Source organism: Drosophila arizonae, chromosome 5, assembly GCF_054131065.1.
Source record: "Drosophila arizonae isolate 15081-1271.41 chromosome 5, UAZ_ARI_1.0, whole genome shotgun sequence".
In the NCBI taxonomy this organism is placed as follows: Eukaryota; Metazoa; Arthropoda; class Insecta; order Diptera; family Drosophilidae; genus Drosophila; species Drosophila arizonae.
In genome coordinates this window covers 16,630,535-16,654,141 of record NC_142925.1, presented here as the reverse complement: position 1 = coordinate 16,654,141, position 23,607 = coordinate 16,630,535, and the positions used below count along the sequence as shown (strand labels likewise).

At 36.9% G+C, this 23,607-nt stretch overlaps 5 protein-coding genes across 14 annotated transcripts in view; 3 read left to right on the top strand and 2 right to left on the bottom strand.

The window, feature by feature from the left end:
- Positions 1-6: 6 nt before the first annotated feature.
- On the bottom strand, positions 7-13,543 carry LOC108616284 (gastrulation defective protein 1 homolog). 7 transcript variants are annotated; one of them, XM_089471217.1, is made up of 3 exons: positions 13,130-13,388; positions 5,910-6,022; positions 7-2,052 (listed from the first exon to the last, which is right to left on the bottom strand). In XM_089471217.1, exon 3 carries the CDS (start codon positions 2,022-2,024, stop codon positions 78-80), a length of 1,947 nt encoding a protein of 648 aa, XP_089327343.1. In that variant the 5' UTR covers positions 2,025-2,052; positions 5,910-6,022; positions 13,130-13,388; the 3' UTR covers positions 7-77. The 7 variants fall into 7 exon arrangements, 4 of the variants coding, with proteins under 4 accessions (XP_089327343.1, XP_089327341.1, XP_089327342.1 ...); XM_089471215.1 differs by lacking the exon at positions 13,130-13,388 and adding an exon at positions 6,219-6,437 and having other exon boundaries at positions 5,910-6,039; XM_089471216.1 differs by lacking the exon at positions 13,130-13,388 and adding an exon at positions 6,219-6,437.
- Positions 2,434-5,089, top strand: Ssrp (structure specific recognition protein). Its single transcript, XM_018011371.2, has 3 exons — positions 2,434-2,622; positions 2,709-4,301; positions 4,373-5,089. Exons 1-3 carry the CDS (start codon positions 2,569-2,571, stop codon positions 4,928-4,930), a joined length of 2,205 nt encoding a protein of 734 aa, XP_017866860.1. The 5' UTR covers positions 2,434-2,568; the 3' UTR covers positions 4,931-5,089.
- LOC108614960 (uncharacterized) lies at positions 5,192-16,327 on the top strand. The gene is made up of 5 exons (XM_089471219.1): positions 5,192-5,331; positions 5,429-5,584; positions 8,973-9,137; positions 9,261-10,847; positions 14,800-16,327. The coding sequence occupies exons 1-4, from the start codon at positions 5,278-5,280 to the stop codon at positions 9,408-9,410; spliced, it is 525 nt and encodes a 174-aa protein (XP_089327345.1). The 5' UTR covers positions 5,192-5,277; the 3' UTR covers positions 9,411-10,847; positions 14,800-16,327.
- Positions 7,111-8,081, bottom strand: LOC108617266 (uncharacterized). Its single transcript, XM_018012994.2, has one exon. It carries the CDS (start codon positions 8,079-8,081, stop codon positions 7,242-7,244), a length of 840 nt encoding a protein of 279 aa, XP_017868483.1. The 3' UTR covers positions 7,111-7,241.
- Positions 16,328-16,529: 202 nt separating the features above from the next.
- sona (sol narae metalloprotease) overlaps positions 16,530-23,607 on the top strand; it is a 70,627-nt gene continuing 63,549 nt past the window's right edge. For all 4 annotated transcript variants that reach the window (XM_018012990.2, XM_089471209.1, XM_018012992.2 and 1 more), the window contains exon 1: positions 16,530-17,732. The gene's annotated coding sequence lies outside the window, so the exon portion shown is untranslated. The remainder of the gene's footprint in view (positions 17,733-23,607) is intronic.

The following is a 23,607-nucleotide window of genomic DNA, read 5'->3' as shown; positions in this document are numbered from 1 at the left end:
TGTGGATGGGGCTTAATACATTCATTTATTAATTATTTATTAAGTATATAAATTGCTTAAACAATTTCCAACATCGGCTAAGTTTCATCTGCATCTGTTTTGGGCTTTTTGGCCGCTGGCGCGGCCTCTGCTGCCGGCAGCTTCTCGGAGAATATGGCCTGGGGCTGGGTTTGCTTGTAGGCGGGCGCAATCCAATATGGATTCTCGGCCGCATCCTTGGCATACTTGAGGATGGCCTCGCGAGGATCCTGGTCGTCGTCGACGCGTTTGCTCAGGCCCAGATTGCGTATGACATAGGAGGAGAGTGTGCCGCCCGAGCTGGCAACGCGGCCGCCTTGGCCGCTGGTAATGGGCAAGTCGGGTCGCTTCGACTTGACCGGATCCATGCGCGCCTTTTCCATCTTTTTGCGCGAGGAGCGTGTCTTCTCCTGCCGGAACAGCGGCAGAGCATGCGGTGTTATAATCTGCGACACGCCCACCATTTCCATTTGTTGTCTCTTGCGATGCGTCTTCACCACGCACAGCTTGGCGCCGCGTATGCTGCGCTGCTCGTCGTAGAGGCACTTGATGATGCCATTGCCGCAGCTGACGAAGAGTTGATTCAGCTTGGGATGCCACAGCGTTTTGATGACATGCGAACTGGCCACGGGTATGCGTTGCACCTCCTCAAAGCTCTGGGTGCTATAGAAGTAAAGATTTGCCTCCTTTTGCTCTTTGGGCAGCGACTCGCCGGTGACCAGCATGCGATCATCCGGACTGAAGCAGCAGTCGGTCGTGTCGTAGCGTGAGAAAAGATTCGACCAAGTGTGCATCGGCTGCTTGAAGTTCCTCAGGTCCCAGAGTTTCATGGTCTCGTCATTGCTGCGCGTCGCCAGCTGCTGGCCCATGTAAGAGAACACAATGGACGTAATCTCGGAGCCCTTCTGATGTGCTGTCCGGACGCAGTGCGTCGTATTTACGAACATCTTTCGTGTGTCCCAGGTCTGTATGGAACCATCCACGCAGCCGGCAGCGATGAGAGTTGCGTCCCGATTGAAATTACAGGCGGACGCATTTGTTCTTAGACCGCCCTGAGCTCGCGTCTTGATCACCTGCATCTGCTCCTTGGCTCGTAGTCCCTGCCAGATGCGCAGTGTGCCGTCGAGAGCTGCGGTCAGGAATTGCTCCCTGTTGAATGGATGCCAGCAGCCAGAGGTTAGCTGAGCCACATGGCCCTTTGTGCGGGTCATGTCGCTTATATATTGATCTCCCTTGCAGCATTCCAGCTTCTCGAAGCCGTCTCGATCGAGGATTTTGGCCTGTGCATTGCCAGATATAACGAGGATCATGTCACCAGTGACGGAGTATTGAAGGCCTCGTATGGGATGATTCTCACAGGGCTGCAGTTGACGGAAGCTACGCATGGAGGAATCCATGCCAACAAAGTCCCAGAAACACATGTCATAGTCAATGGAGCCCGACACAAGTCGAGCGCCGGAAGGATCTCCAGCAAGTGCCAAGACGGCTCGTGATCCGTGCTGCATTTGGACTTCGTGTGTGTAGGGTATGCGACGTATTAGGCTGTCCTCGTCGTCATCATCGGAATCACCATCGTCATCGTCGTTATCATCATCATCGTCTGCCTGGTGCTTCTTATCATTAGCATCTTTTTTCGAACTGGCCTCTGGCTTGTCCTGTTCTGGTTGGCTCTCTGTGTCTGCTGTTGGTGGCAGTGGACCAATAACATCCTCGTTATCCTCATTCGGTTCTTGTTCCTGCACGCGAGGCGCAGCAGTGCGCGCCTTTGCGATCTGCTCATTGATGTCGAAGACTTTCGCTGCCTTCCGGCCAAAACCACTGATGCCCATCATTTCTTTCAGATGTTGGCTCTCCAGATCCTCGGCCACATCTTCAATTTGACGTATCATCTGTTGCTTATCCATCTTCTTGAAGCCGCCAGCATCCTGGGATTCCTGAATGGTTTCAGCAGGCGTCTTATTTACGTTCAGCTGTATTTTGCCAAACGAGATCTTGCCGCGCTGCATAGCGAGCTGATTTAATTTATTTCTGTGGCTTTAAAGAAAAAAAAACGTTTATTGTTATTCTTCTGCTTTGGTTTTTGTTTTGGCTGCTTCGCACTCAGTTATCGATGCATCGATAAAGTGATTTTTCGATTATTTAAAAAAATACTGAATTTCTTTTGTAGTAAACTAAAAAATACTGATAGTATTATTTGAAATTTACAATTGTGATATCTAAAATGTAATTAATATTTATAATGAAATCTAATGTGCATACGTGTTTAATGTGTTTAATTATGCTATGATGTAATCCTCACTGTTCTTGCTAGATTCCCAAATGTTTTGTTTACTCTCAGCTGTTGCTTGTACTTTAAAATACTCGTTACTTGCTATGAATGAAGACAGAAATACCAACGCTAGCATCTAACCTAAAATTGGGCGCGCAGTCGGCTTTTGGCATTTCGCTCGTGCGCAATTTATTGCGTATTCTGTGAAGTTTCGCGATTTGTCTTGATTTATAGTTTGTTTAATATACTAAATACTAATTTAGTGCAGGACACATTGGAAAATGGTGGAAACTTTGGAGTACAACGACATAAATGCCGAAGTGCGCGGCGTTTTGGTAAGTTTGTTTTGCGAATTGTCGGCAACGTTTGTCTGGCATTGGTTTTTCTCACACTTCTCTTATGTTGTTATTTATTTATATAGTCTTCTGGACGCCTGAAACTCACCGAACAAAACATTATCTTCAAGAACAACAAAACGGGCAAGGTGGAGCAGATTGCCGCGGATGATATAGATTTGATCAATTCGCAAAAATTCGTCGGCACCTGGGGCCTGCGTATCTTTACAAAGAGCGGTGCGTTGCATCGCTTTACTGGTTTTCGTGATAGCGAGCATGAGAAACTGGGCAAGTACATCAAGGAAGCCTATTCGCAGGAAATGGTGGAGAAGGAGATGTGTGTCAAGGGCTGGAACTGGGGCACAGCTCGCTTCATGGGTTCCGTGCTGAGCTTCGATAAGGATACAAAAACAATTTTTGAAGTGCCCTTGTCGTATGTGTCACAATGCGTCACCGGCAAGAATGAGGTCACGCTGGAATTTCATCAGAACGACGATGCACCAGTTGGTCTGCTCGAAATGCGTTTCCACATACCGGCTGTGGAGTCAGCGGACGAGGATCCAGTCGAAAAGTTCCATCAAAATGTCATGAACAAGGCGTCGGTAATATCGGCCTCGGGCGAGTCCATTGCCATATTCCGCGAAATACACATTCTGACGCCGCGTGGTCGGTACGACATCAAAATCTTCTCGACCTTCTTCCAGCTGCACGGCAAGACATTCGACTACAAAATACCCATGGACTCGGTACTGCGACTGTTCATGCTGCCGCACAAGGATAGTCGTCAAATGTTCTTTGTCCTCTCGCTGGATCCGCCTATCAAACAGGGCCAGACACGCTATCATTACCTTGTGCTGCTATTCGCGCCCGACGAGGAGACCACAATTGAGTTGCCCTTCAGCGAGGCGGAGCTACGCGACAAGTATGAGGGCAAGCTGGAGAAGGAACTGTCCGGGCCGGTCTATGAGGTCATGGGCAAGGTGATGAAGGTCCTGATCGGGCGCAAGATAACAGGCCCAGGCAATTTCATTGGACATTCCGGCACCGCTGCCATCGGCTGTTCGTTCAAGGCAGCTGCCGGCTATCTGTATCCGCTGGAGCGCGGCTTCATCTATATACACAAGCCACCGCTGCATATACGTTTCGAGGAGATCAGCTCAGTGAATTTTGCGCGTAGCGGCGGTTCGACGCGCTCCTTTGACTTTGAGGTCACCCTCAAGAATGGCACTGTGCACATCTTCTCCTCCATTGAGAAGGAGGAGTATGCCAAGCTGTTTGACTTCATCACACAGAAGAAGCTGCATGTGAGCAACATGGGCAAGGACAAGAGCGGCTACAAGGATGTTGACTTTGGCGACTCGGACAATGAAAACGAACCGGATGCATATCTGGCACGACTCAAGGCCGAGGCACGCGAGAAGGAGGAGGAAGACGATGATGGCGACGATTCCGATGAGGAGTCCACGGACGAGGACTTCAAGCCCAACGAAAATGAATCGGATGTGGCCGAGGAGTATGACAGCAATGTGCAGAGCGACTCGGACGACGACAGCGATGCCAGCGGCGGTGGCGGAGGTGGCGGCGGCGACAGCGATGGAGCGTCTAAAAAGAAGCACAAAGAAAAGAAACGCGAAAAGAAAGAGAAAAAGGAGAAGAAGCACAAAGAAAAGGAGCGAACAGTAAGTCGATTCAAATGCAATAGTATAAAAAAAGAATTATTTGAACTAATTTTCCTAATCTACCCCAATAGAAGAAGACCACCAAGAAGAAGGACAGCAACAAACCGAAGCGTCCTACGACAGCGTTTATGCTGTGGCTAAGCGAGACGCGTGAGCAGATCAAGCGCGACAATCCGGGCATAAAGGTCACCGAAATCGCCAAGAAGGGCGGTGAGATGTGGAAGGAGCTGAAGGACAAGTCCAAGTGGGAAGAGATGGCCAGCAAGGACAAGCAACGCTATCAGGATGCGATGCGTAACTACAAACCAGGTGCCGGTGGCGATGCTGCTAGCGACGACGACGAAACTTCCAGCAGCAAAGCACCAAAGAAACGCAGCTCTGACGTCTCCCCAACGAAAAAGTCGAATACCTCTGGCAGTGGTTTCAAGAGCAAGGAGTACATATCGGATGATGATTCCACCAGCTCAGATGATGGCAAAAACGCTAGCAGTGAGCCGGCCAAAAAGAAGAGCAAATCGAGCGAGGCCACATCGAAGAAGAAGGCCAAAGAGAGCGAAAGCGAAGCGGAGGCCACCGATGAGGAGACCAACGAATCTAATGATGATGATGAGGATGAGGCCAGTGATTAGTTACGAACATTTCCACCCACACACAGTTGCACACACGCACGCATACCAACATGTGTTTAGCTCTAAGTTAACTGTTATAAACAGGCTAGCAAAACAGCTCGCTTGGTCTAGAATTTGTCTTTTCATTAAACATTTACCGCTATTTAATGTATCCAAAAATGTTCCATTTGATAGCCCCAATTTTTACCAGCGAATGGCCAATTACGTTGGTCATTTACCTAAAACCAAAAAAATATCTATATAATTGTTCCGATTGGGCTCGTTGTTGTTTTGCATTCAAGCAGAGCGGACGGATATATTCGATATGTCAGCGTATTTTATAAAATAGTATAGAAAATATTTCGCAAATGGCGCTGGTTTGGATCACGTTACAGCTGATATTGCTCTGGACCGTAGTGGAGGCAAGTGCGAGTGAGAGAGGGAAAGAGAAAAAGATCGAGAGTGTCTCTGATCATTTGCTAATCCTAAGTATTATTCATTGATTGGCATCCTTCTCAGATCAATGGATTGGCCAAGTTCACAAATGTGCAGTGCTCTAGCTTGGATACCAACATCAGCGTATTCACATCTTGTCGCCTATATGCGGTTAAGCGAGACGTCGTCGAGATGAGTTTGCGGATAAAGATCTTGCAGTTTCCCAAAAGGCCAGTTGCGGTGAGTCTAGATTGAATATTCAGCTCATAGTATCTATGGGAAATTGCCCTAAGTTGAAGCTGTAAGATCAACTATACACATATATAATATAAGTTTCGAGACAACGTACAAAGTTCAAAATCAAGGCTTATTGTAGCGTAAACGTTTAATAACAAACTCTTCCTTTTTTCGTTTGTTCCACAATAATATCAATTTAAGATTATAAGATTATATATAAATGCTTGAACAGCATGAGATTTCGATCTAGACAATATTTATTTGCTCGCCTGAAATATAGAGCATACCACTATTATTATTATAATAATATATAAATTATGATAATTACCATGTGATCAGCGCGATGTTTTAGGTGAATTTACGCAAGTTTCAGTGGGATATGCTCCATCGAATCAGTCAAGCAAAGCCGAATTATAATTTTAAATCGATTACACACAGACGCTGAAAAAATATATTCTCTATTTTTAAACAGCAAAAGTTTGGTAAATATTAAAAAAAATAAAAATAAATAACATAAAATAATTATAAAATATATATGTATATAAAAAAAATTGTATTAAAAGTATATATATATTCTTAATATCATTTATAAGTTTTCCAATGTATTTCTTCTCTACGAATTTATTGTAGGGTTTACCTTTAGAAATTCTTCTAAGTATTTCCTCTAAAAATTTCCTCTAATTATTTCTTCTAAGTGTCTCCTCTTATTATTTCTTCAAAGTGTTTCCTTTAAGAATTTCTAAAAAGTGTTTCCTCTGAGTCTTTAATGCTCAGCTTCCTTTCACTCCAATCTTCTTCACTTCACTTTACCTCACTGCACTATTGACCCCCACCAGGCCTGGGCGACTGAAGAAATACTGTAGCTGCTGCCCCTTATATAGGACGACTTTCTCTCACAACCTAAGTTGCGCTCAAATGTTGAGCCTGCCGTCAGGTAGAGGCCGTTGCAGTCGACCTTCAAGTGACCAATGGGAACACACTCTGCTGCTTTTCTTAGGCAGAGAGAGAGAGAGACAGAGAGAGAGAGAGAGAGAGAGAGAGAGAGAGAGAGAGAGAGAGGGAGAGAGAGAGAGAGAAAGAGAGAGAGAGATTAATAATTATACATGTTATATGGCATAGACAGGCATTTCTTCTGTTCTATATTTCTCTTAAGAACTAGAAATTCTATATAAATTTCTGGCTATTCCATCCGGCGAAGAATCGTTTAAATATCAGTACCTTGAAGGGTTCAGGGGATCTCGTAACCGAGCAGTCTCGAGAGAGCAGTGAATATATAAGTTTTATAATACCATGACCATTAAAAAGAAAGTACTTTTATAGAGTTCCGATCGAATTGAATGCAAAACAATTAATATAATTATTAATGTTGCGTTTGATTAGTTGAAAAACAAATTTTTATTATATAATATAATTTACATAGTTAACTCAATCATTTTCTAGGCATTTTATGAAATCAAAATTTTTTTATTAAACCATCTTAGTCGAAAGGACTTGCCTCATTTTCCACTTTTTAATTTAAAACAAGGAGATAAGATTCAAAACAAATATTTATGGACCGAACACCCCCCGTGCCAGATCTTACGTCGAATAGTGAATGATCGCTTAACAAAGAATTTATAGAAATACATAATGCTGTTTGCTTGTTCTGATAAACTCTGAACTAGATGCGACGACGATTGTCCTTGCGCACGGTCATGGTACGATTTTGCATTTCAATGGCATGGCGTTCGCTTTTCAGCAAGTCCTCCATGCCCAGGAGCGGATCTTCATATTGGTTCGATTCGTCATTGGTTAATTCCGGGAGGTATTGCTGCCGTCGGTGACCTCGATTTGGCTTATCGCTCAATTTCGTATTCAGCTCTGTCTGCAGCGAAAGTTTCGATAATTTCCTTTGATTCGGCACAATGGAAGTTGAGTATGAGAGCGGCAATGGGTCATCCATCTCGTCTTCGTTCAAACTGGAGTCATACAAGACATTTCTATGGTTAGTCGCATCCCGGTCTTGAAACGGTGGATTATTCGCCTCGGTAGCCGAGTCCAGCACCTGCGGAATGCTTGGGGCAACCGCCTTCAATTGCTTCTTCCATAGTCTTGAGATCACGGGCAACATTGTATCCAGACACTTGACGCATATCTGCGTAGCGTAGTTCATGAAATCGGCCATCAAATTGCGTTTGCCGTACTGCATGAAGTTATCGATGCGTGGCATATAGCGCTTCAGCAATGGGTTCAGAATCGAGTCGAAGACCCAGACGCTGGCCTGTGGCGCCGTTAGAACCAGCCAGAGTACAATCAATAGCTTCGACTCCATATACAGTGGCACCCAGTGGAGGAATGTATCGCCAACTAGCTCGATGGTCACCAGGCACGCGTAGACTATCCAATATTTGGCCCAGCCGATCAATTCGTCCTTACCAAGCGCATTGTGGGTGTAGCGAGCCGGCAGCAGTATACCAAAGACAATGGTCAAGAAACGCGTTACGATGCCAAAGAAACACATATTTAAAAAGAATCGTTTCAAAAATTATAAATTACAGATTACAAAAAAAAAAAATGATTAGAATTTACTTGCAGACCTCTACACTCTCTCCCTTGACTTGAAGTGTAGGGCAAATTGCCTTTTGCATTTCAGTTTTCGTCTTTTTTCTCTTACTACCTGAACTACGCGCCTACTTAGAATTTTTAATTTAATATATTAATTTTTATTTATTTTTTTTATTTTATTTTATTTACTTTTATTATTATTTTATGGTCAGTTTTCTTTCCTTACTACTTGAATTACGCGCCGACTTAGGATTTTAATTTAATATACTTATTTAATTAGTATATTTATTTATATTTTTTAAACTTATTTATTGTTTGTTATTAATATACACACTTTATTTTAGTTTATTTGGATATATTAAAGAACTAATAAATTAATGATCAATAATTAAATAAATAAAGAATTTTTGAATATTAAATACTGAATGAAAAATCATTAATAAGTAAAGAATAAAATAAAAATAACTATGCAAAAACTGATAAATAATTAAAATAAAAAAAATAAATAAATAAATGAGTAAAAACCTACAATAAATAAGAAATTAAAAATAAGACATTAACCAAGTAATAATTAATAAAAAATTTTATGAATAATAATAAATAAAGAGTAAATAAATAATTTTAATATATAAACAACAACAAACAAAAAATATTAATTTATATAAATTAATAAATTTAAATCAATATATTCTTAATTTTAAGATATTTTTACGGCGTTGAATTATAAAAATTTAATTGAATATTTAAAATTTAAATTTCTTATATTAGTTTATCATTTTTACATTATTATTATTATTAATAATCTTCCTTTTATTGTATTTCTTTCTTTCCCTGCAACTTTTTGTAGATGCGAATTCAGCTGCTGAAGCGTGCTAGCGGCTATAAGCCCTTTCTCTATGACGTCAAGCATTGCAATATGTGCGAGTATCTGGAGAAACGGAATCATCCGTTTGTGAACATTGTCTTCAATAGTTTCGCCAATCATACAAATGTGAACAAGTGTCCCTTGCCCGTGAGTGGTTCGAGTGTAGCAAAGGCGCACGATGCGTATACTTGATATCTGAATAGGAAACTTCTATATAAGAATATCTTAATCTTATGCTAAAATATATATTTAATTCCATATTATTTGCAGTCTGAGCTCAGTGTGGAGCATTTTCGATTTCCGGTCAAGTCGCTCGATTTTCTACCTCTGCCTGGCGGCGACTATGCTATCTATTCCACATTCAGCCTGGATCGTCGAGATCGCGTCTCGCTCAAAGTGTTCTTCACGCTGACCGAATAATAAATATGAGAGCGCATTTCAATAATAATTAAATTATAATATGAATATGATATAAATAAATGTGTGTACGTAAACGCTTTCAATAAATCGAAAATTTGTAATTGGATTCATTGACAGCGCCATAAACTAAATTGCGAATTACATGTGTTTGAGTTGTGAACTCGAAAGACGACAAAATATGTGAACATATTAACGAGAATTCAAATCAATATATATTACAGATGTATATATACAAATATATATATATACATTTTTTGTAATTTGTGTTGCAGTGCTATATTATTGTTAACGTTATTATTATGGTTGATTTTATTGATGTTTTTATTAAGGCGCTCGGCACGTGCATGTGGGTCACGAAACCAGGTGTCTCTTAATTGGCAATAAATTCTGGAAACTTTTCAAATTTGACATTAATATGGAAAATTTCAAATTTCAAGTGAACCTCAAAGGTCAGCCAAAACCTTTCGTATTCACATGGCTCTAGAGCTAGCTAGGCGCGACCCTGCAAATGCTCGGTCATGACATTTGGGCAGGCATTAAAAAGCCATCAAGTCTATTGAAATCAAAGACCTTTTCAGCGCATTATTAGCCGATGTCCAGCCCCATTGAAACTGAAACGAAAATTAATTGTAATTGTGTCTAATAACTGAAAGATGTTGACGGAAATCGCAAACCTCAAACGCGCGAGCCGACCCAAAGGCTGTCGCTCGAAGCATAATTACAAAAGGCAAGATATATAAATATATTATAATATCATATTATATATATGTATATGTGTATGTAAATTCAATTTTTTTTTTTTTTTTTTTGCATGCATAATGAATTTATGGGTCAATTGCAAAAACTTGAACTCCAAAACTGATTTGTGGGATCCCGCTTAAATGTTGTGTTATCTTATGTTATTGAGACCCCAGTGACAGGCCGATTGCCTAGGAAGTATTGTAATAACAATAATAATACTCATCGACAAACGGCAACAACAACAACAACAATCATGCCTCAACAATGCATAAGTGTTGGCAATTAATTTTGCATGCAAATTAATGAGTGGCAATTAGCAGCCAAAGACAAAAAGCCCATTTATAATAAGTTTTGCTTGTGTTTTCACTCAGATGCAAAGCATACAATAAACACAGATACTATATACTATATTTATATATATATTATTTTCGCTTGCTCATAAGTAATTTTCGCACACTTTTTTTCCATTTTTGTATTTTTCATTTTTTGGAACGTCGATGAGCGCTTTATCGCTGATTAACCCAAATTCAAATGAAGTAAGGCATCAAAACAACCAAAGCCACAGCCTGACTGAGAGCCACAGTCGAAGCCAAAGGCTAAGGAACTTCATGCACAAAAGTTATTGACTTTAGACTGAGCTGGGTTTAGTAGCCGACGCACGTCATGCGACATCAACGTCAGCTCTATACACACCAGGTAAACATATGTACATAAATATGTAAGTGATTTCCTTTGAGCATAAGAATGAACGACTTGACTGTAGCCGACTGAACAATTGCTCTACAGGTAGGAGTTGCTTAGGAATGCTTCAAATTTGTATTTGAGGTAATATTCTACTGGATAGATTTTGTGTATCTACTTATTAAATACTCTGTAACTGACTAGATTTACATCAGAAACATTTTCAGTTCCTTCAAAAATAGAATCTAGTATTTAGAAATTAAGCTTGATCGACTGGGCATATACTCTGTATTTAACTGAACTTGCATCAGCATTTTTCTAAATTCTTTCTAAGCATGCAAGTACAATTATTCGACAGACTGTAATGCTGTGATAATATATATTTTTTTTTTATATACACTAACTAGGTCTTTTTCTCTCACACATACGTATTTTGTATATGTATAGGTATATGTATATAATGAAGGAAAATATGTGTATATATGTATATGTGTTACAAAATTTATACATTATTTTATTTTATTTATTTTTTATTTTAAAAGATATTGACAAATCTAGAGTCAATAAAACTACAATTAAATCGCCTACAAAAAATATAGAAAATTTGTACAATAGTATCACAAACTCGATGGGGGTAATTTATTTGTCAGTTAAAAAAAAAAAAAAAATAATAATAATAATAAACTGGAAATACTTTGTATGTAGTAGAGTATTAGCTACTTCGGATTTACATATTTTATTTATTTTATTTTATATTTATTATGGTCAATAACTTCGGGTATTTGCCAAAAATTGTATCGTTTTTTGGAGAACCATTTAAATATATCATAATGATTATAGAAAGCTTATAGCTTATGATAGAGAAGACCTATAAATAAATAAGATATGCTGCTGCTATAGCCATATATAATTCAAAGCCAAAAAGCCATAAATCCTACAGTTGGTAATAAATATATTTTAAGCTCGCACGCTTGCCAATTGTTATACTCATTCACGAACGTAAAATGAGTATATTGGTTGTGTTTTTAGCAAGTGCTCAGTATTAATTGTGTGCTAAAAAAAATTGTAAAAAAATTGTTGGCATTTTCTGGACAGCATTCTCGATTGCTGTGAACCCATTCATCTGTGTTGCAAGCCGCAGAGTGTGCATGCTGCAAGTTCGTTGCTTCAGTCTTTTGTTTTGCTATCGAACAATTAATCAGCCTTTCGGCAATGACAAATCATTTGCTTAGTTTAACACAAATTTTGTGTATTTTGTGATTTTTTTAATAAATTGATTTTTACTTGAGTGACAGCAGCAATGTCTCCGCCTCCTCTGTCGCCCCCTCTGCCCCCCGCATTGCCTTCATTTTGCTATGATTCAGATTTGTGAGCTGCAGTCTTTATTTAAATTTTGATTTGTTGCTGTGCAGGAAGTAGCTTCCGTGTATCAATTTCAATAATAATTAATTAAACGTTGAAACGAATGAGATGATAATTAGCTGAATGCCTTACAAATTGTATTGTACTTTGACATTTTAATAATTTGAAAAATTTCCTGTAAGTTTTATTTTGCATTTTATTATTAGTATTTAGCCTGAAATTCTTTTATGTACACATTTTCTTTATTTATTTAAAATGCATTTTTTTTTTTGGTTAGTCTTGAGTTATAGATAAGGGAATTTTTTTATAATTTAAAAAATAGATTTCCCTCTATTATTAGTTAATGTATATTCATGAGACACTTGAAGTGAAACCTGACTAAAAGGAGAATTTATGGCATTGATTTTGCTTTGCCTAAAGAGCTTTAATATAAATATATTTTAGATACGAGATCTATGAAAATACTTTAAAATTAAAAAGAAATTATCATTGATAATAATTATCATATAGATAATATAAAATTGTTAGCTGTCTATTTATCTATGTTGTTTTGTTTTATCTAATATTTCCACGCTTTTATGATAAAGTATGCGTCTGTCTTTAACAATGATGCTAATGAATATCAATTCATTTTCGAAATTCCTAAAGATTTTGTAATTAAAAAAGTATTTATGTAATGACTATAAAACATCATCCTACCTCTCTTAACTTGACTTCATATAGAGCCAAGTTACCATGTATTTGCTTTAAAGTTACTAAAAGAGTTTTATTCAGCTTTTTAGCCCCTTTATGCTTCATTTTTCTCTTTTCTAAATACCCTGAAATTTTTTGTATTTCCAATCAAGACTTGCCCATATCTTGTCCAAGATGAAATTGATATATTTCTTTATTTTGATAAATTCCATTTGTTACATTACTTATAATACATATTTTACCTTCAGAGCATTCCCAAGGCAGCTTAGTACTGTAGCCATGTCCAACTCTCATTGCTCACTGATCTCACGCAGATAAGTTCCACAGCTCTTCAACTAAACCGCGTTTTCTTTTACTCTGTACAATTTCACAATTATTTTTGTATTTTAATGAAGCTCCATTGAGCACTTAAGAGTGTTTCATCTAATGGGCCCGAGCTGTGCTAGCCAATAATCCAGAGCGTGTTTTTCTTTCGCTGCAGCCGCCTCGTCTCGACTTGTCTCGCTGACTTATGAATGTTTATAGATTATTGGCTTGAAACACTAAACGTGGCCAACGAGCTGTGCGCTTGCAGTGAACACCGAACGAGCGAGCGAGCGAGAGAGAGAGTAAGTGGGTGAGTGAGAGACCCAGTTTATGGGTCAGATTCCGTACGGTGGCTCGCAACCGCAACGGTTTCTGGTGGGATTGGGACAACTGGTAGCCAGTTCGTACGACATAATAATGGCAATAATGCTTATAATATAATCGACAACGAACCAATATTTTGTTAAATGCTGCAATTTTCAACTTGTCGCTTTGTGCAGACTTTAATTTGAATTCGATTTTTCGTTTATTTCCAACTATATTTTGTATTTTTTATGAAATTTATTCACATTTCTTCAGTTGGGCCATAATTTAGGTGGATTTTATATTCATATTTCCATTTGTTACAATTTTGTTTAAAGTTTTTGGGTTTTTTGTTATTGTTTTTGTTGAAACCCGATTAGTTGCAGTGTTTCATATACATATTTTTTATTACATCATTCAAATGAGCCAAGTTTGTTGTCGTTGACAATTTCGTAAATGTGGTTGGCGGATTTAGTTAATTTTCTTGTTGTTGTTGTTGGTGTTGTTTGATTGTTTGTTGCTTCGATTCCCAACTTTTTAAATCAAAAACTGAATTATTTGATTTTTTTTTTTTTTTTTGAAAATTATGCAAATGTTTATGGATTTTCTTTGTTTCTTCATGTTTTCTTTTATAGAAATTCGAAAAGATTTATGTGTATATATTCATGTTGCCCTCATATAATGCTTTACGACACTTTAACGCCTCGTAAAACGTCTATTTACCATTAACGATTGCACGATGCCTAAGAAATGATAAATTGAATATGACGAATTGAACTTCTTGTCGGTGCTTGAGGTATGCAACGCAGCTACCCAGCAGGCTAATGACATTGACCTTTTCCACAGACGTGAATTAATGTGAGACAGAATATTTGGCTTATTAATGGCTAGAAAATAAATTCAAATTCGATTTGGCTTGAGCAGAAGTAATTCACTATATCAATGAAACTAAATTCAACTGTCTTAAATACAAAAAAAAAAAAAAAAAAAAAAAAAAAAAATGGATAATCTTAGTTTGATAAACTACGTTAAAACTCCATATAATTTGTTATTTTTTTAATTTTTTTCTTTTTTTAATTTAAGATTTAATATAATATTTTAAAATATAAAATTAAGACAGAATATTTGGCTTATTAATAGCTAGAAAATAAATTCAAATTTGATTTGGCTTGAGCAGACGTAGTTCACTAAATAAATGAAACTAAGTTCAACTGTCTTAAATATAAAAGAAATGGATAATCTTAGTTTGATAAACAGGGTTAAAACTCCATATAATTTATTTATTTTTGTTTTTTAATTTCAGATTTAGTATTATAGACTAAAATATCAAATTCACCAACTTCAAAAATGAAATCGCCGTCAAATAAAGAACAACTCCAGCAGAGTACAAAACGTTTCAAATTATTATCGAATTTATAAAATTGTCGATCAACGGGGGGTGGACAGGAATTAAGTCAATAATTAAATGTAATGCCAATGCGCTGGCATTTCGGCTGTGAGAAAGCAGCGAAAAGCGTCAATAAACACAACAGATTCAAGACAATGTAAACAAATGCAAAGTAATTAACACGAAATTCACATAAAATGGTATTAATGGCATTAACTGGGGGAGACAAACGGTGGCAAATGAAACCTGTTGCAGTCTGAGCAGCAGCCACAGCAGCAGCTGAAGCAACAACAGACGAGGCATATGGAGAGTAAAAAGTATTCGCAGCTCATTAATAGATTTTCTATCGCAGCTGGAGCTAAATGTCGCTGTGCTGCCAAGCAACACGTGTAATGATACCGATACGTTGATGATATTAATCTAATTCGTTTATATAACATTTGATTGCATGCGAATTTCGAACTGAAATGGCAAATGGGGTCATACGGACTCTCATTCACATTCACGCTCTCGCTCTCCCTCTCACTCTCGCACGCTCGCTCGTTCTCTTTCTCTGACTGACGTTGAGTCATTCACATGGATTACAATATTGAATACCCTTTTTTGAGCAGCCTCGTTCATTGCCGTTTCACCCAATCGACCAGTTGACCAGATGTTAAACAACTGCCGGTCTTACGTACCCGAGAGTTCACTGTACGCACCCACCAATCGTTTGATCGTTTTGAAATCTGGAACAATTTACATCTTAATTGGGGTACGCATTTGCATATTGGCTATAGACATTGAACTTGGCCATATGTGGAAGTGCTACGATAAGCTTGATAATTCATTCATTCAGGCTAAAACGAAAATTCTGAGTCATCGTTGGCTGGCCAAGTTCTATTTTGGCCCGAAACATATGTTGGGCCATCAGCCATCAGCAGCTTCCTGATAAGAATGTGCAGTGCTGTCAATGCCTTAATGACACATTTCGAATTAATTTTTATTATATTTTATTTTTTTTCATTAACTAACGATTTAACAATGTCTGTTTTGTGCCTGGAGATTTGCATGTGAGTAATGTATTGATGCGAAGATTGTAAACAGAAGATAAATTAAAACAAATCTTTACAACATTAATCAAATGCATTTCAACAAACAGAAATGCACTCGAAAAGTCATTCAACGCAGAGAGAGCAAAAGAGAGAGAGAGAGAGAGAGAGAGAGAGAGTCATAACTAACTCATGCTTACACTCACAAATTCCACTCAAAACTTCCACTCAAAAGCTAACTCATGCCTTCTGACTATGAAAAATGCAAGTGTTATTTGTTGTTGTTGCTTTTGCTTTTGTTGTTGCTATCGTTTTCGTTTTCGCTTTCATTGGAAGCTTTCAAGGCAACTTTAGCTGTGTGGCTTTAAGCCAGCCACTAGCTTTGGGCACAAGACAACGGGCCAAAGCTCAGCTCTTGGCTTTGTAGCTGTTTCTGAAGCTGTTGCTGCTGCTGCTGCTGCTGTTGCTGTTGTAGTTGTAGTTGTAGCCGTAGCTGTTGTTGTCTGTCTGTCTCGCTTGCGCCGTCGCGTCGTCAGCTTTTATTGTTGTTGCCGTTGCTGGCCCGATCATCGTGCGCTATATTTTTTGGACTGCGCCGCGCTGCCCAAGCGAACGTTAACTTTAGTGTGCGCCGACCAGTTTCCGTAGACGGCCACAAAACACGGTACGCAGACGCGATATCAACTAAAATAAAGCCAACTATCAAAATTTTTCAAAATTTCAATACAACAAAGAAAAGCCAACCACAACAACAAAACAAAAACCAATCGAAGAGCGCTCCGCTTATGTAAGCCCCAGCCTCTAAGTTCTATCCAGTGCAGTGGCCGAGCGCAGCGCTCAAAGTGTAAACACAACAACAACAGCAGCAACAACCCCCCAACACCAGCAAAAAGAAAAAAAATAATAAAAGGCAGCAGCTACAGCTCAACTTGAATTAAGCTCAATTCGCAATCTCTCAACTCTCCGTTTTTTCGTAATCGCAAAACAAAAGCAAAAGGCAAAAATAAAAATCAAAAATCAAAAGAAAAAGAGAAAAAAAAGTGAATCTGCCTTTCGAGTAATCTCCATTTTAATTTCCATCTCTCTCGCACCCAACAGTCGGACAGTCTGCCATTTTTTTCCGTTGCTGCTGCCGCTGCTGCTGCTGCGCCGCGCGTTTTTTATTGTTTATGTTTTTTCGTGTTCTGAGCCCCCAGAGAGAAGGTTAAGAAATAATAAAAGCAATACAATCATCAGAATCACAATTACGATCACAATGAAATGGAATGAGTGAAAAATAAATTTCGTTAACAACAACAACAGCAACGGCAACAACAACAGCAAAAGTCGTCTGCCAAGCAAATTTCACGCCGTATTTAATCTTAGCGCACTGCCTGCCTGCAGTTTAATCGCTGTTCGTCTTTCTTTCCGTTCGTGCTGTGTGGGTTCTGTGTTCTTCTGGTTCTGTGTGCGTGTTATATATTCTTAGTGTCTTCTGCCATCTGATGATCTGCGGCTGTTCAACAGTTATCAGTTATCAGTTAGCAGCAATCAGCTAACAGTTATCGGCGCGCGTATCGTTATCGTTATCGTTATCGTCGAGTTCGAGCTAGAGCCAGAGCCACAGCTAGAAGTTGAGCACACGGCGCAGGCGCAGTCGTTAACGCGTAACGGTACATTCGCAACGGTAACATACACACACACAAACACATATTCAACACACCCAGAGTCACATCAAGTCCATCGCAAACGTGTATGAGAGTGCTGTACAAAATTTGATCATACTTTCCCCGAAAAAGGATTTCAACCGTCCAGAAATTGGACATCATTTGGACTTGGGTAAGCTGCAAACTCCAAGCAAACTAAGTTAGGAATATTTAAAATATATATTGAGGATTATAAAAAATAGAAATGAAAAATAATTTTTGTAGGAATATTGTACATTTTTAATTCATATTTTTTTGAATACAATTTATTTTTATTTAAGTAACTAAATATATATATAAAATATGCTATAATATATTATAATATTATAAAAATATAATTTTTCATATATTTATTTGTTATACTAGTATTTAAAAATGTTACTTTTAATTTAGAATTATTTAACAATTTTCTGTTTATTTTTTTTTTAATCTAAAATTAACTTTTAAATAAAACTTTCAATAGAAACAAGAATATTTTTAAAATCAAATTAGAGCTAATACTAAGAATCAAATTCCTCCATTAAAAAAATAGAGAAATGCTTACTTTCAATTGCTAAAATTGTCTGTCACATGATTTCTTGTTGTTAACCAAAATTCTGACTGGTGCCTGGCGGTTCATAGAGACAGCATGTCTGCCCCAACTTCGGGCTAAGCCTAAAATTAAATAATTATAAAAAAGTTGATCAATCTATTGAAGAAGTTGGCTAACGAACGTATTTCGTTGGCTTTTACTAATTTGCGGACAAGTTTGTTTAATTAAAACCTCTAACACGTTTTATACCATCGAATTATAAAATTTTATCAACTTGCTAATTGCCGCAGTAAACAGAGGTAATAGTAATACATGCATAACATTTCAAAGAAAATATTAGCTCAAAATTTGACTTCATTCAAAAAGTGGGCTTGTTTCTTGGCAATGCAATACGTAATTGATTTTGTTTTATTTATTTATTTTTTATACCTATTCAAGAAAGTCAAATGAGTATATTTATAGAGTATATTGAATTTGTACAAAATCCGTCTTGCTGTTCCTCCATTTCGCTGTTATTGAAGTTAGGGAAAATTGAAATTTCGTACCTTGAATTATAAAGTGTCAAGCTTTTTCGTATACGCCCACTAGAGGCGTGGCAAATGCATTTCCCGGTATCTCAGAAGCCATTTTAGTTTAGGGTTCTAGAGAGCTGTACTTTAGAAATTAAGGATTTGCACTTTATATGCAATGTAGGTGTATTATATATATTTATTTATATATTTGTACATTAATTGAGGGCGTGGCAAATCGGAAAATCAATCTCTTTGGGTGCTGAATGCATATTTTGTAGTCGGTAACGCCCGATTGCAGTGTTCTTAGTTGCTTTGATTTTGTTTTGTTTGCTAGTTGTAAATGCATTTTAAAGCGACTTTTCCACTGCTTGTTGTTGTTGTATGCGTTATTATCTCATTGTTGTTGTAGTAGTTGTTGATTTTGTAATATTGCTACAGTTATTATTGCTCGATACGTTTTACTCAGCTCTCTTTGCCTGCCATTGTTGCAATTATTGCAGCTTGTATTGCAACAAAGCAGAGAGAAAGACAGGCAGACAGACAGAGAGAGGCAGTGAGAGAGAGAGAGAGAGAGGGAGCGAGCACTGAAAGCTTTCAGCTGCCGCTGCTGCTGCTCAGTGAGTTAGCTTTTTTTGGCTTGTAGTATGCATATCGATCGGTTAGCTTCCAATCCGTAACAGTAGATTTGCAACTTTCTATGCACTCGAATTCTATGGCTAGCTAGCCCTTAGACCATTCATTTGTTTATTGTAAGGCAAATGCGAGTTGTATTTCGCTTTGTTTGCAGCTCGCCGAATTCAAATTCAGTTTTAGGCCTTGCAGCTCGTTCATCAGCGAGACAGTGTTCACTTTTATTTTTATTTTTGTTTTGTTTAATTCATCTTTTATTTATTGTTGTTGGCGTTGCTGATGCTGCTGTTGCTGTTGTTTTTGTTGTTGTTGTTGTTTCATTGACACCGAAGAAGAAACCCGAGTAACCTGTTTGTTTGTCTCTCTGTCCGGCAGTCGCCTATCCGTTCAACTTTTGTTGTGTCTGCCTGTGCGTGAGTGTTTGTTTGTGTTTGTATTTTATTTAATTGCATTTTTTGTTTCTTCTTCTTTATCATTTCATAAATAGTTTTCCAGCGTAATTCACTGCTGATAATGTGTGCATCATTTTATTTTTATCTTTTTGGCAAAGGTATTTGGAAAAGTAATTTACTGTAGCAAAAGTTGTGTGCAAAAATGTTGCAAATATTTATTTCAGATATATATGTAATATAGTTGCTGATTTCAGAAAAATTAATATAATATTTATTTTATATAAATGTATTTCTAAAAAATATTATAATTTCTTAAGCATTATAAATAACTATTATTATATATGAAATATTTTAAATATATTAAAAAAAAATATATATATAATATTTGAAGTATTTTAAAAAACTTTAAAAAAAATTTTAATTTATTTTTTTATATTCTAAAAATTAATTTTGTAATTTAAAAAAAATGTAACACACATTTTTAATGAAAAACATATAATATTATATTTTTTTATAATTATAATTTTGAAGTATGTTTCTTGTATTTATACATATAATATTATATTTTTTTTTATAATTATAATTTTGAAGTATGTTTCTTGTATTTATTAAAATATTAAAATATTTTTGGACAAAATTTATTATAATTTTGTATATTTAATTTTTAGATAAATATAAATTTTATAGACATGTATACATCTGTTGAAAAATATAATCTTTAATTATTATTTTAATTTTATTTTGCATCAATTTATCTTAAGGTATATAATTTGTATACAAAAACAAGGCTTAAAGGTCTCTAAGAGACCTTTTACCTACTTAATTGATTACTCTCAGCCAATCTGCATAAAATATTTAAAACGCCCATTCAAAAATACAAACTTCCTGTTTAATATTATAAATATGCAAATTTCGTATAAATTTAATTGCCGCCAAGCAAAGCAAAATATTTATTAAAAAAATAAAAATCACAAAACAATAAAAATTAATAAATTATAAATGCAAATGTCAAAGATGTAATAAGTTAGCTCATTACGAACGAAAAAGCGTAGACAAATACATAATACATGGATGGCTTTGCTTTATACGCGTACACGTTGTGCTAGCCAAGTTGTTGCTTGTCGACGTCTTCTTCAATTTCAATTTCAATTTCACTTTCATTTTGCGGTTTACAGTTTTTCCAACTGGCAACGGCGACCGCAGCGCTGCACGCAAGCTACAAGTTGTTGTTGATGTTGTTGCTGTGTGTGTGTGTGTGTGTGTGTTGCATGTTGCATGTTGTAACAGCAGCTGGGAAACAACAACAACATTTGCAGCTGCAATAAAACATTTCAATTCCGAAATAATTTTGTTTGCAGCTTGCTGTTGTTGTTGTTGCTGCTGTTGTTGTTGCTTGTTCTATGGCCTAAGCCAGTTATAAATACATAAATAATTTTTGTATTTTTGGCATTTTCGTTTTGACTGATTTTGGTTCGTCGGAATTTTGGCATTTCTTCTTTTATTTGTTTTGTTTTAATTATTATTTTTGAGGTTTTTTGATTTAATTAGCTTGCTGGCGCGCACGTCGTATACACAATATGCTTGTTGCTTATGAATTTGTATGGGCTATATACATATAAATATATGTGGAATATGTATTCAATATAAATAAAAATATTTATTTTGTAAATATATTTAGTAAGTAAATAAATCATATTTATATCTATAATGCACATATTTTTTCCATATATGTATATATACATACATTTTTGATATTACGTATACGCTTGGTACGTATAAAATTCTAAAGCAATAGATTGAAGCTATATTCTTTATTATAAATGTTAGTATAGGTACTATATTATATTTTCAAGTATGTACATCTTATTATATATTATAAATATATTTTATGTTAAGTTCCAAAACATTGTATATATTATTTATATCAATATTTTTATACTCATAGCTCAGTAGAAATGGGAAATCAGGGTAAATTGGTTTCATTAAATGCATACCCCCATAAAGTATATATATTCTAGATCAGGGAGATGAGCTGTGTTGATTTAGCACTGTCTGTATAAATCGTTAATCTCAAAGTCGATTAAAAGCATTAAAAAATTAAATTATAAAATTATATCTTCAACATCTTTAGAGCTGGAGTCTCCAAATTTCGCATGCATATTCATGTGTGTATCATACAATTTTGATTTTTATTATTTATTAAATTCACCCACTTATTCACTTCCTTTTAGTTGCCATACATTATATTTTTAGCTTACGCTAATCATAACAAATTTGTTGATTTCGTCAATTAGAGAAATTTAAAAACAAAATTGTTAACGCATTTCAGCAGTTGCCTCTTCTCGTTGTTGTAGTTGTTGTTGTTGCTGTTGTTGTTGTTTGTGTATTTTTGGTAACCTGCTAGGCGAAGCCGTCTGCACAGCTGTTTTTGGGTTTCATTAGCTGTCGGCGGCTTTTCAACACACATTCAAGGTACAAGTTCCCAACTCTATTGTTTCGCCTATAAACAATAGAAAAAGATTCGCTCGCCCTTTTACACACACACACACACACACTCACACACTTACGAAGACACACATGCACACACACTCTGACAAATTGCAGCTGATACGAAATGTTGAGCAAATGCAAAGAGTTCAGGTCGCAGACATTTTACGTAATCCTTTCCGTCAGCGTTGTCGCCGTGGCGCTGCTGCAACCTGCAACATTTCAACTTTGAAATCAAATTTATTATCTTTTGTTGGCTTTCGGTTGCTGCGCTGATTTTTTTTCTATTTCTTTTCAGTTTGTTTTTCTGACTTTTTTTTTTTTTCGCAAAACGCCAACAGTTGAACTTTGTTATGTCACTTTGTTATGCTACACAGTAGATTATATTGTGATTTGTGTGGGAGTTTGGTTATTCATGTTTGGGCATTTGGTTTTGGGTACGCGTTAGGCTAAGGAGAGTTGCATTTAATGTGTGCCTCTTTAACAGGCTAACCATGCGAAAAGTGTGTTGTTAACAACTTAAAAGGTCTCATATACATATATACATATATGTATATACATATGTGTATATATAAATATTTCATAAACATTTCATTTAAATTTATTTGAAAGGAAGAATTATTACATAAGAGATTTAGGTGTTTCGCTTTGGCATTATTTTTATCCATCATCATGAACATGATCATGATCATCATTGCTGTTTCAATGAGCCAATGATTACAGTATTCAATTGCGATGCACATTATATAATAAATACCATAAAGCGCCCGTCATACGATGTGTGTTGAACTAAAAACCAAAACAAAAACAAAAATGAGCTGCACTCATAATCGTCATTACCTAACCCATAGCACAGCCCTAAAAAACAACAGAAATTCATTACTCATGCGCCCTGTTGTCGGCTGTCCGCTATTGCCCGTTGGCTGTTGGCCGTTGCCCACTTCAGGCCCTGAGACCTGCCCTAATCATTTTGCACAGCTTGGCATTTATCACAGAAATAAGTTCATTATCAAGCAAAGTGCACAACTAGGCACAACTAATTAGTGCGGCCAATGCACAGCTGTGTGTGTGTGTAGATAAAGCCGGCAATACTATCAGCGGACAGACGTCTTCACTTGCCAGATGGCAGCTGGCTGGCTGGCTGGCTGGCTGGCCAAAGTCAGTTTTATTTTGGCCGAACATCGTTGCTCTGTTGTCAATGTCAATTATGTTAAAACGCTGACGCCCTCAGTTTGAAGCGCTGCTGGGGCTGTTGTGTCAGCACATTGCCAAAGAAAGCCACAAAGAAAGAGTAAACAATGAGATGTGAAGCCAGCTCGAATTTTAAATACACTTGTGTAGAGTTGCTTAGATTCGCTATATTCAAGATTAGCCTTAGCTCTTAAGAGCCAAGGGAACTCTTTTAATGATAGAGAAGTTGTTGAATCGGCTAACTGATAAGAGTTCGTTTAAGTA